Source organism: Penicillium psychrosexuale (genome assembly GCF_028828465.1).
Source record: "Penicillium psychrosexuale strain IBT 29551 chromosome Unknown utg000003l, whole genome shotgun sequence".
In the NCBI taxonomy this organism is placed as follows: domain Eukaryota; kingdom Fungi; phylum Ascomycota; class Eurotiomycetes; order Eurotiales; family Aspergillaceae; genus Penicillium; species Penicillium psychrosexuale.
This window is the reverse complement of record NW_026643188.1, coordinates 2,074,069-2,086,671: the sequence shown is the minus strand read 5'-3', so window position 1 is coordinate 2,086,671 and position 12,603 is coordinate 2,074,069. Positions and strand designations below refer to the sequence as shown.

General features: G+C 49.5%; 4 protein-coding genes across 4 annotated transcripts; 2 read left to right on the top strand and 2 right to left on the bottom strand.

Moving 5' to 3' along the window:
* Positions 1-2,316: 2,316 nt before the first annotated feature.
* Positions 2,317-2,915, bottom strand: N7518_004718 (mRNA splicing protein SMD1; the record flags this gene model as incomplete). The annotated part of the gene is made up of 3 exons (XM_057185645.1): positions 2,317-2,648; positions 2,760-2,809; positions 2,902-2,915. 3 exons carry the CDS (start codon positions 2,913-2,915, stop codon positions 2,317-2,319), a joined length of 396 nt encoding a protein of 131 aa, XP_057042415.1.
* Positions 2,916-5,583: 2,668 nt separating this feature from the next.
* Positions 5,584-7,021, top strand: N7518_004717 (uncharacterized protein; the record flags this gene model as incomplete). Its single annotated transcript, XM_057185644.1, has 6 exons — positions 5,584-5,972; positions 6,047-6,123; positions 6,176-6,383; positions 6,430-6,510; positions 6,575-6,634; positions 6,691-7,021. The coding sequence occupies 6 exons, from the start codon at positions 5,584-5,586 to the stop codon at positions 7,019-7,021; spliced, it is 1,146 nt and encodes a 381-aa protein (XP_057042414.1).
* A 372-nt stretch (positions 7,022-7,393) lies between these two features.
* N7518_004716 (uncharacterized protein) lies at positions 7,394-10,303 on the top strand (the record flags this gene model as incomplete). The annotated part of the gene is made up of 1 exon (XM_057185643.1): positions 7,394-10,303. One exon carries the CDS (start codon positions 7,394-7,396, stop codon positions 10,301-10,303), a length of 2,910 nt encoding a protein of 969 aa, XP_057042413.1.
* A 634-nt stretch (positions 10,304-10,937) lies between these two features.
* On the bottom strand, positions 10,938-11,829 carry N7518_004715 (anticodon-binding domain-containing protein; the record flags this gene model as incomplete). The annotated part of the gene is made up of 3 exons (XM_057185642.1): positions 10,938-11,051; positions 11,117-11,627; positions 11,699-11,829. The coding sequence occupies 3 exons, from the start codon at positions 11,827-11,829 to the stop codon at positions 10,938-10,940; spliced, it is 756 nt and encodes a 251-aa protein (XP_057042412.1).
* Between the last annotated feature and the right edge of the window lie 774 nt (positions 11,830-12,603).

Below are 12,603 nucleotides of genomic sequence, written 5' to 3'. Positions count from 1 at the left end.
CTGAACAGATTCTCTAAATCTCCGGCAACATACTCTGTAGATACGAAGAACAAGCCATAGATGTGGGCCGTCGACCCTTTTTTCCTAATCCGGTCCAACTCGTTTAGGTTGTACTTAGGGCTATAGCTATCGTCCCATTAGTTGCAATTTAGCTTATGCAACATCGACAATGTAATTGGTTGGCTGTCCTATTGAGCCCCCACTGCCTTGCTTCGAGAATAAACCTTGGAACGACTCGCGAACTCTGACAATCAATGAGTTATTTAGTCTCCACAGCCTCAACGAGTCTCCACGTGCCCACGTGGGCGGCTGTCACATCGCTCGATCGTCTGATCCCATAGCCCATAGCACCATGCTTGCTCAGCCCTCAACATTGCACCACTTATTGTGAAACGCGAATTTCCGCTTCTCACGTATGAGAGTTTTCTAACAGCGCGTGGCCAGATCGATGACAGATCGAGAGTAGATCGACGATCTGAATGCCCCTTTTCCGGCCCCCACATTTGTAAAACAAACCGGGACCGAGCCGGACGTCGAACAGCACTCCGTAAGGACGCCCACTATGATACCCACTCTAACGTACTCCGTACAGGGGTGATTTTGCTACTCATTAAGATCGGCGCTGTCGTGCTAAGGGGGTCAGAACGGTGTTACATGTATACTAGCGAAGATCAAAGATGTGTATTGGAAACATTTCCCGAATTTGTATGGAATAACTGGGAAATGAAGGCTTGGGCATAGATGATCTTTGGGATATCACGTCGTCTGACGCGCTTGGAAATAATGTCCTCCAATCACAAAATAGGAAAGTAATATCCGAATTCCAACCAATGCTACATAGTTGTGTATACGTACGGAGTATACAAAGAAGAGACGAAAGAACACACTGGAACATACGTTAGCAGCACTTTATAGTTCGTCGATCCAGTTTTCACCAGATTCCAAATCCCGAACCTTTTCACGTCGGGTTTCGGAAACCAAAACCGAAATGGCTTTGATTGATCATTGAGCGATGTACACGGGATGGTCCGCACACGGGAACCCAACCCCTGAAATAGAAGGTCCTTATCAGCCACATACCGCGTATAAAACGCTTGGCGGAGCTGGTGAGAAGTCGACCGTGGCAATCCTGTTGGATCAACAGAGTCTGGCCCCTCTAGCTTGAAAGGGACTACGGTGATATCCTTATTGACCTTATTGATCCAAAAGGCTCGGGAACCTGTTCCGGTATCCTTTGAAATACCGCATTTCTATATCTTGGCAACGGTCTCAGGACCACCCGGTTGTTCCAAACCTTGGAGAGCTCAGGAGGCACGGGAAGATATTGCTAGCATTAATCGAATTAAATTTGTAGCATTGGCTGAAGGCTATTGAGCGGACACTCATGTCTCATGTTATTTTTTGAAAAAAAACCGCGCACTCGCAGCTTATTCCCCTGGTCTGGTTCCACTGAGATATTTTCACGCCTTAAACCTTCGTTCTTTATAGGGTATAACTCCCGTAACTTCAGCAAGCCTCGTATCAAAACGTTAAAGCAGAGGTAGTATTACACCGAGAGGCCACAGTTAGGAAGGTAACTAGGTAATTAGGACAGAATGTGCTATTGAAGACGCTGTCTTGCTGATTTTGGCTCTAGCGGGTTTTCCGAGAGCACTAAATATGGGTGCTTAACGCGAGAACTTTAAAAAGAAAAAGAATAAAATAGTACACATACCTCAGGTGCTTTAAATAACCTTCTCGGCATTGCCAATCTCGGATGCGTTATATATCGTTATGGGACCGTCGTGTCCGAGTCTTTGAGTTTAACGGGAAAAGGAACACGCTAGAAGACACTAAGAATTACACGTAGAGAATAGCCTAAACCTATTCGAGAGTCGAACATGCCTACGATATTAGGTTCACATACTTGCATGACGTTTTAGATATCTGTTTCGATATTGCTGTGGCCTGATGTTGGCCAAAGCCTCCCTTAGCGTCTTCACACCACATGGTCCGGAACCGTGCATAGAGATAAGAGACGAAGGGAAGGTGGAACTAGTTACAGATCGTATGTATCCTTCTCTCGGGTGATTCCACAGTATTTTTGATAGCTAATGTTCACCTGAGCACATGGTATTGAGGCACATGGTATTGAGAAGCGCAAATTTAGAGTGGGGAACATTCCCCGGTAAAATTGCTTATTTTTTCAGTATGTCACCCACCATCCATATCGGGACCCCTGGCCTGGGTAGTAGAAAAAAGGAACAACAGATTGTAGCCCATATGATGCAAAATCAAACCGATTGCGAAGACAGAAACAAACGCCGGATGGTTCTCTCAGAAGAAAACAGAAAATCTAGAATCCACGTCCGCGACCACGACCGCGGGGGGACCTCCGCGTCCTCCACGGCCTCGTGGTCCACCACGGCCACCACCGCGACCACGGTCTGTCTCCTTGCGCGCCTTGTTTTTCGGCTTGGGCGCGTCGTCAACGAGGAGGGTATCGAGGGGAAGACTGTCGGGGAGGATGTAATAGCGGATTGTGGAACCGCGGATGTTGATGGTGTCGAGAGAAACGGGGTCGCGGCCCTTGGGGGTCATCTTGACAGCCCGGAGAGTGGTGTTCATCTGAGGAGAGACAGACACAATGGTGCCGTGAAGGATGGTGCCTAGATACGGGAGTCAAGTTAGAGAACACAGTTCGTTCGCGTATTTCGCATATTGGCATATTCGTGGGGACTTTAGGTTGGGGATTGCGGGGATTGCGCGGGGGTTCTCACCATTCTTCAACTCGACGGTCACCGTCTCATTGGCGCATTTCATCAAAAAGCTAGAAGGATCATTAAATGTCAGCAGGAGTGGGTTTGAGGGTTGCTTGGTGCGTCGAGCTGCTTGCCGCGCACAACAAAGGTAATCACATACCGGACGAGCTTCATGGTGAATCAGGAAGCTGCAAGCTAACTATGGTCTCAGTTTGATGTGTTGTGAGACACTAGCAGATAGCTAGAGATCGTGGGGATAAAAACGCGTTGGTTACGATGATGCTTTTGGACCAAGAGCTCAGAGAAGAACTGAGGTGAGGTCATCACGTGATTTGGATTTCACATCTCAAGGTCCACGGGTTGCGAATTTCATTATCGCTACGATAAGCAACTGGGATGGATATCGATCTATGTATATTTATTGAAATAATGAAAAAATGATACCGCATTATATCCACAGCCTTCATTTTCACCAGACGGGTTCTGATCGTCTGAGACATGCTCAGCCAAGACCAATCTTCCACCGAGAAATTCGAATTCTAGGCTATTCAAGCAGAATTGGTTCTTTAATCCTCCCTAGGAGGCAATGTGTCCGAAAACAAAGCTTCAGCGTGTCTCCCACCTGGAAAGGTCCCATGAGCTCTAACGGCTTTCGTGCATTTGAAGTTGATATGCAGGTGAGCGGTGTGTCAAGGTGGGATCAATAGGATGGCTGTCCGTATTTTTCCTGATGTGCCTTGGTTTTTGACCTGCATCCTGCAGAGTGATATGTACAGCGAAGCATATTGGTTTTAGACAAATCCTGAACCCACAAAATGAATGGCTGTGGACGATTGATTTCAAATCTGTTCTCTCTTGGCCTGTGGCAGACTTGCGATTTATGCCAATAGAATGGGAGAGGAATGGCTGATTGTTTCATTTGATAGTACTAGCCCAATGCGGCATTTATAACCTACATACTACACGAATCTGAGCAAGGCGCACTCCGTACTGAATAGTACAACCTTGTAAAAGTAGGTGAGCCCATCCAATGTAACTAAGCCCTAAAGCCCGAAGGATGCATCAAAAGAAACCAAATCAATGAGAACCAGGGTTCTAAGGTTGCATTGAAGGGTTTGATAAGCTGTTCCTGGCCAAGTCAATTAATAGTGTTGATCCCAAGCCTAAGAACCTAAAGATCGCCATACATTGTAGATCCCGACGCTTTTTAAAAAACGGTCAGAACATCCTTAATTCCTAGTATGTTGTACTTCATACTGTAATCGGGCACTAAATGATCAACCGTGCATTAGTAGAAATCGCACATGTCCTGAAGCCAACGGATACAGGTGCGGATCCCCTGTGGAGTGAGCCGATCATGACCGTGCCTGATCCTAGGGGCGATTGGATTTTTGACAAGCATCCCAGTTTGAAGTAAGAATGGCTTTGGAAGGGCTCAATCGGAGTCCAACCTCGAGGACCATATCATGACTCTCAAATTACCAGTAGCCTCCGTGTTTTCTGTGACAAGCTCCACCATTACTTACGGCTTTTCCATTTTGATACACGGCTGCCTATAATAGCCAGGACCCCCAACGTTCCGGATATGTGTCGATCTAACACCTATAATACCAGTGCAGCGGACCTTGGAAGTATTCCGGAGCTAACAAGGAACCGAGAGCGGGCCCTGTACATATGATCTTTACTTGAATGGGACTATCTGGGGCTGAAATCGGATTTTGTTTAGGGTATTTAACGACTTGCTAGATGGGGACGGTACCTTTTAGGGTCTCCCTTTTAAGAGAGAATACTCCGTACTGCATTAGTCTCCGTCCACCCTGTGATACGCCTAGAAAAGCCTCATTAATAAACAATGTAAAGTCTTTTCTTTTATTTTTCCCAACGGTGCGTTTGTGGGGGCCAAGACTGATAGGGGGACAAGCCTCGGGCCGGGGTGGAACTGGCGACTTCAGGTTATTCGCGTTTTCGCTTTTTGCGTTTCGCTTTTCGTATTTGGCATAATTCCTTTTCTTTTCGAAATGGCCATGGCAAGGTGGGATCTCGGAGTATCCAGGCACGCGCTAGACTATCGAGAACGTCATGGCCCCCAATCCGCCCCCATTCGCTATAATGGGGGCTAGAATCCAATGCCTAGGCCAGGATAGTCATCTCCCCTGTCTAGGACCATGACTTTCCAGACGATGGCCCCAGTTGCAATCTGTCCCGAGTCCTTTTCCCGCATATCCTCTGTTTTACCCGTGATTTGTGGGGGTTAAAAGTCCGACTCTGCTCGTGATAGTTCCCATCGGCCCACCTCATTTGAAGATCCTGGGATTTCTTTTTTCCTTATTTCTTTTTTTTTTTTTCATTATTTTATTTCTCATTGAGCTTCCGACGGATCAGACAGCCAGTGATCGGCCCTGATATATGCAATTGAGACGGTGAACAAGCGGGTAGTGGGACGTCAGGGTATGTTTTAGTAGACCCGGCCCTGATCGAGGCGCATCAGTGGCGCGCAAGAAATCTAGAAGTCGGTGTTTAGTTTCTAAACGTGTGGGCCAGCAACGCTACCCAACCGGGACCTTTCAGATCATAACACGATTGCGGGGGTCACTAGTAAACGCCCGTTGCTGGATATGCGCTTTTAAATACTTCATCGCGCCCGTTCCGTGCCCCCAATTGAAGTCCTCACAGAAAAAACCGCTTTTGATTTACCACCAGGGAATAATCGGATCGGAACTTCAAACTGTACGTCGACTTCCTCTTACGAGTCCCACCTTTCCCCTTATACTCAACCTTGGCCCCTCCCACCCCCTACCGCAGTACTTGCAATCTCACTGGTCTGGGACCTATATAGTTCCTAATGTTTCCCGAAGGATCTGGCTCACAGCATCCATTCTCTTCCCGCAGGAATCAATCAAATCTACTATTCACAGCTTCGCAATCGAACGTTGGACTTTTGTCTCCACTAGTCCAGTCAGTGGAATCTCCCGACTTTTCACACAGCGTTCCCGGACCAGACTCTCACTGGCCCATCCAGCATATTCAGAGCTCGATCTATGCACCGGGTGGCTCGCAATCAACACAAGGATTTGCACTGTCACTGCCCGCGCATCATTCAACAACGCTGAATACCAGCACGAGTCCGCTTCACACTCTAGATTCGAACTATCCACCTACAGAGTCCACAGCGCAGGGCTATATCGAGGATAAATCTCCGGTTAAAGAAGAAATTGGAACAGAAGATTCACAGTATGTCGAGCTAATCCATGAGAAAAACGGCCCCCAGGGCCAGATTCAGTGCTGACTAGGGCATCCCTCAACAGCCTTGGCATTCCATCATACCCCATGTCAGTAGTACCAGACTCTTATTTTGCTGGCCCAGTGCAGCAAAATACTCGCCGTACGAAGTTCACCCAGACGTTGTTTAAAAGATGCTCTACTGACGCTTCTAGAATATGCGTGGACAAACCGACCTTATCAACCTTCGCAACCAGAACAAATGAGCCCGCCATTTCTATCTTCACATCCGTCATACCCTGCATCGGGCTATCCGATGGGTTATCCCAGTCACCCAAATGGGCCTCCGCATGGGTACCAACAGCAAGAACACCAATTACCGGCCTCTTATCTCGCACCTTCCCGTCACAGTGAACCTCGAAGGTAAGCCGATTGATTACCTGGCCTCTGAAAAGACTGACATTTCCAGTTTTAGTTCACCTCTCCCCCATCCCTTCCACCCTCAATCTGCTTCCGTCACTCCTCAGTCCGAACAGCCTCTCATGACGTCGTATGTCGGATGAACCGCTCGAAGTATAAAAGATCCAATGATCTGGTTGCTAACGCAGGGGTAGTCCTTCCGCTTATATGATAAACCAACATGCCTACTACTTCCCCGCCACACCGGACATGCCGTGAGTTGAGACGATGAACCCGAATCATAGAGTATGCTGACCGGAAACCACACTAGATCGCACCCAACCTCCATCAGCTCTCAGCCACAATCGATGGTCCCCGAACCAATGTACTCTTCACCAGAATCAGCCGCCGCTACTGATTCTGACCGTCCAGCAGGAGTATCCAGCTTGCGCCCCCGACCACAATGCTGGGACCATGGCTGCAATGGTCGTGAGTTCTCAACATTCAGCAACCTCCTCCGCCACCAGCGAGAAAAGTCAGGGGTGGTGGCTAAGGCTGAATGCCCAATATGCGGTGCGGTATTTACACGTACGACAGCACGCAATATCCATGTTGGGCAGGGCAAGTGTAAAAGCTCGGGCAGAGATTCATCTGCTGAGTAGCATATGCACACTTTTGATTTCGGCGTTAAAGCGAAGGCGCTTGGCTATAGCGGGACTGGATTAGCTTATTATGCATGTATATTTGGGGAGGCCGAAAAATTCTCTGAGAGAAAAGGCTTGATTTGATGTCTTGATAGAACTTCTCATACAATTTCTTGGCGCTGGGTAAATACGGGACAAATATGGGCCACGTGATGCTTCGGCCCGTGCCATTTGTGAGTCAGTTAAACAGCACTTTTGCATCACAGATCATTCAATTCTGCTGCAAGAATGCCTTATGTTTCTCGAGTCTTTTTAGAATTGCTTTATCTATCTCCATATCTGTGCTTATTACCAATATCTTTGTTACCAGTCTGAATCGTAAACGTGTTCATGGCATCCATCTTCACCTATGATCCTGACCCACCTCGGGTGTCGTCCCCGTGGTCAACTTCGGGATCATCGACTCCCCAAATCAATGCATCTGCCAGTCGGGGTTTAGCTGTCCGCACGCGTTCCAGCACCAGTCCACTAGGCGTCGACCCTGACTTGTTATCCAACTATGGAATATCCAAATTGGAGCCCGAACCCCAAGAGGGTCCCACTGAGTACAAATTGCACCTTCTGCTTCGAGCCAGGCGCCCGTATCTCTCAATGTCGACTGGGCATGTAATAGCGGGTTCATACCATCACAATTACCGCGCCATGCCAAGTACGTCTATTCCATCCTCCCCGAGCTTGGAACCAACAACCCCAAGACACACGCAAGCCAAGTCTAGCCAGAGCCGCCATCAACGACTACAAGGGCTGACTACCCAGCTATTGTGGCGTTTGCAACAATCGTCGCCTTTTCACTCATCCACTACCTCTAACCTTGTGGTGCCTGTTCTTCCCGAGGCAGCCCTGGAATTGGGTGTGCCCTCTAAACCGGCCCGCTTGCTTCCCGGTCTTGAAGAAAGCCAAGGTGCTTTGTATGAGATCGGTGTCGGCGATGATGGTACTTTCGTGGGCCTCACGCAGGATGAGTTGGACGAGAGTGTGACCAATCTACGGGCTATGGCTGCTAGTATTGGGTGTAAAGTTGAGATCCTTCGCCGAGTTGTGGTTGGGGAGTGTGAATGGGTTGAAGACTTGCCATCTGAAACTGGGAACCAAACCAAAAACAACACTGAAAGTCTTTGGGTCGCCGAGGCTCTGGTGAGTCCCGACCTGGACTTCTACAATATCTCTCCAACCAAGTCCAAGAACGATACGAAATCTGCCGTACACCCAGAATCTGGCAGAAAGTCAGTCATGAATGAGGATTACTCCCATACAGAGCAGATTCGAATTTCTCTCGCAGGTCCAAGCACCGCAGGAAAGACTTCCTTACTGGGTACGTTGACTTCGTCTGCGCTTGACAATGGAAGAGGCAAAAGCAGATTAAGCCTGCTCAAGCATCGACATGAAATATCATCGGGCATCACCAGTTCGGTCGCCCAAGAACTGATTGGGTACACGGGTGAGATGCCACCAACCGTGATTAACTATGCTTCCGGTAATGTTGCGGGCTGGGATGATATTCATGCCGCCTCGAAGGGAGGTCGTTTGGCCTTTGTGTCCGATCTACCCGGCTCTATTCGATATTTGAAATCTACCCTGCGAGGGCTTATCAGCTGGGCTCCACATTATGTGATGCTTTGCATTCCAGCCAATTGTGGCACTGAGACATCTGGCAGCGAACAGACAGGAACTGAACAATCAGAAATTGATACGTGTCTGTCATATCTAGAGCTTTGCCTAAAGTTGGAGGTTCCTGTGTTGATTGTCATCACCAAATTGGACGTTGCTTCCCGCAGTGGACTACGGGATAGCCTTGGAAGAGTTCTATCTGCGCTTAAAACAGCTGGGCGCCAACCTGCAATGCTACCTGCATCGCCTGCAGGTGACAAACCACTTGACCTTCAGCAAGTCAGCACGTTGGACAGCACCCAAGTACAAAAGGTATGCGCGGCGGCTGATGGAAAATGGGCATACACCGTACCTATCGTGCTTACCAGTGCTGTGGATGGCTCTGGCATTGGAAAACTTCATGCCTTCCTCCGGTCTCTTCCCATTCCCTCACGACCCTCCCAAAGAACTCTTCACATTCCTAAAGGGCTGCCAATACCCTCCCACAGCCCCGCTAACATCTTCGATGTGGATGAAGTGTTTGCAATCCCTCCCTCCAAAGTATATTCACTAGACTCGGAGAAGGGCGGCCAAGAGAACCGCGGCATGGTTCTCTGCGGCCTAGTCCGGCGCGGGAATATTTCCATCGGCGACGAAATGGCCATTGGTCCCATCTTAGTGGACGTTCCAAACGATCTAGGCAATGAGCCCCAACCACCCGGAGGGTCACTGTCCCGCAGTGGGCCCGGCCCGCCGGGTGATTTCCCGGCCTCCTTCCCGCAGACCTCCTTGTCCGGTAAAGATTCACAAGCAAGATGGCAGCGTATCCGCGTTGTCAGTGTGAGAGACCTCCGGCTTCCTGTCCGCCGCCTAATTAGAGACCAAGTCGGAACCATCGGAATCGAACCTATCGGGGTTTCAGACGATGGCCGTCTACCGCGTTTCGGCCGGATCCGCAAGGGCATGATTCTCTCCAACTTCCACGCCCCACACTCGCACTCGAATGGCACATCGTTACTAGCGCTCCCCTTTCACACAGGCTTTACCGCTACCTTCCGGTCTACTGAGTTCTCGGCTCCAAATTCACCTCCACTCTTGCTTGGCGGTAACGCCATTGCCTACATCGCCAATATCCGAGCTACCGTCCGTGTCATTTGCATGGCGTTAACTGGGCCCGGCGAGGACCTATCTTCCGAACCGGGTTCTCCGTCAGAACCTGAATTCTTCAGCTTTGACGGCGATCCTCATTCCCCTGGTGAGAAATCAAACGGCAATGCTATACCAAGCAATACCGAGGGCGGCGCACGTGATGTACTTCGCCGCCGTCCCTCGGCAACAGATATCAGCAAAGTAGTGTCTGGCATTTCGTCTGCTTCCATTGTCGGAGCTGCTTCTTCCGCAGAAGTCCTGAAAGAGGACGTCAAGATTACCTTTGCGCTGGTGTCGTCTGTTGAATGGGTGGAACTTGGGTCTCAAGTTCTCGTTATGCCTGGTGTTTCCATGGCTTGTGCCCCATCCCATTCTGGGGCCACGGTAGCGTCTGCGCCTGGTTCTAGCTCTGCTTCTGGGACGGTGTCCATGTCAGGTTTAGAAGGGTTTGTGGGGACTGTCTGTGAGATTGTTCCTGGGAGAGTTCCAGTTGCGGAGAGCTAGACTAAATAAAGTCTTGCAAATGTCTTGCAAATATCTCGCGGCAATTGATGACATACTTCTTCTCTATTGTTTATGAGCGTCTTTTCGAGCCTTTGACCAGCCATCTAGCTTTCAATGCTCATAGCGGGTTTATTTTCATTATCATGTTTGCCAATATTTGAAGTTCGTCGTCGCTAGCAGTTGTCAAAATAAGACACATTACAGAAGCTCCAGTGGCTGAAGGGTGCAATATCATTGTCCTAAGAAAGTGTTGTCGTAGCAATTGACTAGGTTACTATGGATTGTCTCGTATTCTTGGCTTGAGCGCACCGACTGCCCAAAAACAAGACACAAGGCAATTCGGTTGGCAGCAATGCAACGGTCCAACTCAATGGCAAGCAGAGTCCGGGCAAAGCTGGTCCACGGCATATAGTTTCTTGATAAGGGGGGCCATCTCCCAGACACAAGCGGTCAAGAACGCGCAGTGTCCCGTCGGATCCGCTTTCGAATCATCTCTATCCCATTGCAATGTCTTTTTCGCTTGGGTATTTCCATTAACTTTGCTGATCAAGCGCCACCAAGACGCTCGAATCGACGTCAGACCTATCTACAATTTCATAGGACTGCGTCTCTGGTATTTCTGTGATTGAGCACATTAGCCACCTTTGCGCTGGTCGTTGGGGACACTGGGGTGGCGAGAGAAGGTGCTAGTCGAACCGATAGTAGCGCTGGCATTGCGAAGCTCGATCTTCTTGCGCTCCATCTCGAGCTATATTCCACAGTGTTAACTCGATTTGTTTTGCGACTGATGACTGAGTATATTAGATAACCTACCACTTTGCGCACTCGATTAAGAGCAGCCGTATCGCCCTCCGCAATCGAACGGCAATCATCAACGCGGTAAGGAGCAGCAATTGTCACAGCATCGGCGACGATGATGCTGTGGCCGTTCCATCGCGCCGGCATAGTGCGGCTGAAAGCATCAAATAGGTCCTGGGCCTGAGTAGTGACGCCCTTACCACGACGCGCCTCACGGTCAAGCGCTTCACCGATGGCCTTGGACTCGCGGGCCTTGAGCGCACGGGTGTCGAGTGCCTGAATCGTGGGTTGTGCGTCGGTGAACGAGGACGAGCTGGAATTCGAGGGCGGGGCGAGAGCGAGGAGCTGGAAGTTCTGGATGCGCGAGATGGGGATCACGTGGTAGTCGCCGTTCTGCGCCTGTTTGGCGTCACCGGGGTTGGGTGCGGGGGCCGTGTTGATGGCCACGAGGTTGGTGATCGGGCATGCCGTGAACAGTGTACCTTCGAAAGTGGATTGATTCGGCTGCGATGTGGAAATACGCACTCTAGGAACGCGAGAACGGAATAGGTCAGCGCTGCGACTTTGTAGACACCATCGTTGGCAGATAAGACTCACCGGGCACCGATCGCCCCGCTCAGCGCTGCCTCCAAGGCCACGATGGGTGTCGCCATCCCTGGGCCTGCTGCGTTACCAGATTGTTTCTGCGCAGAGGCCTTTACCGAAACCTGGCGCTTGTTCTCCGCCATAGACCTATAGCTCTAGCCTCCACGTGTGAGCTGCTCGGCGACCACAGTAGGCTGATCCCCCAGGTGAAAGACAGTGCCGTTGACTGTTTGTAATGCAATAGTCAGATCCTATGATGGGGTCAGGACATTGGAAGCAGATCAGCACACGTTAAAGTCGGCTTGCCCTGCGAGGAGCTACTGCACCCCGAATTGTTGGTAGAGGGGCTGGACGGTGCTGTCAATCGGCTCCTCTGTTGAGAAACGAGCGTGGCTCAAGCGGAGCAGGCGAACTGGCACAACCCCAAAATACGAGAACAGAAAACAAGCACCACACCCAAACCAGGAATTTATGGAAAAACAATGGGCTTGGGGGCTCGCGATTAGATGGCAGGGTCGACGTTGCACGAATGCCCCTTTAGGCTTAGTGCTAATATTCGATTACTTCATCGTCGCCTCAGGCAACGATCTATAAAATAACATAAATCACGACATCCTCCGGCGATTTTATCATGGACTGAGTGTCGAGATAAACACCTCATGATAGAGGGTTGGAAAATTTTACCATTGCATTGTTCATTGGACCAATTTCTAAAGTACGTAGTCAATCTGTATTGCTGGTATGTGGGTATTGCCCCTCCAGTCCATAAACAATCAGTTGTAACTAAAGTACCAATTCTAAATATTCACAAGGAAGGAAAGTATATAAATTGTAAGTTGTGAATTATGAAACTCATCGTAGGAGTGTCCATATGACGTTCTTGACTCGAACCCACCTCCTCAAAGGAGTCCATAAGA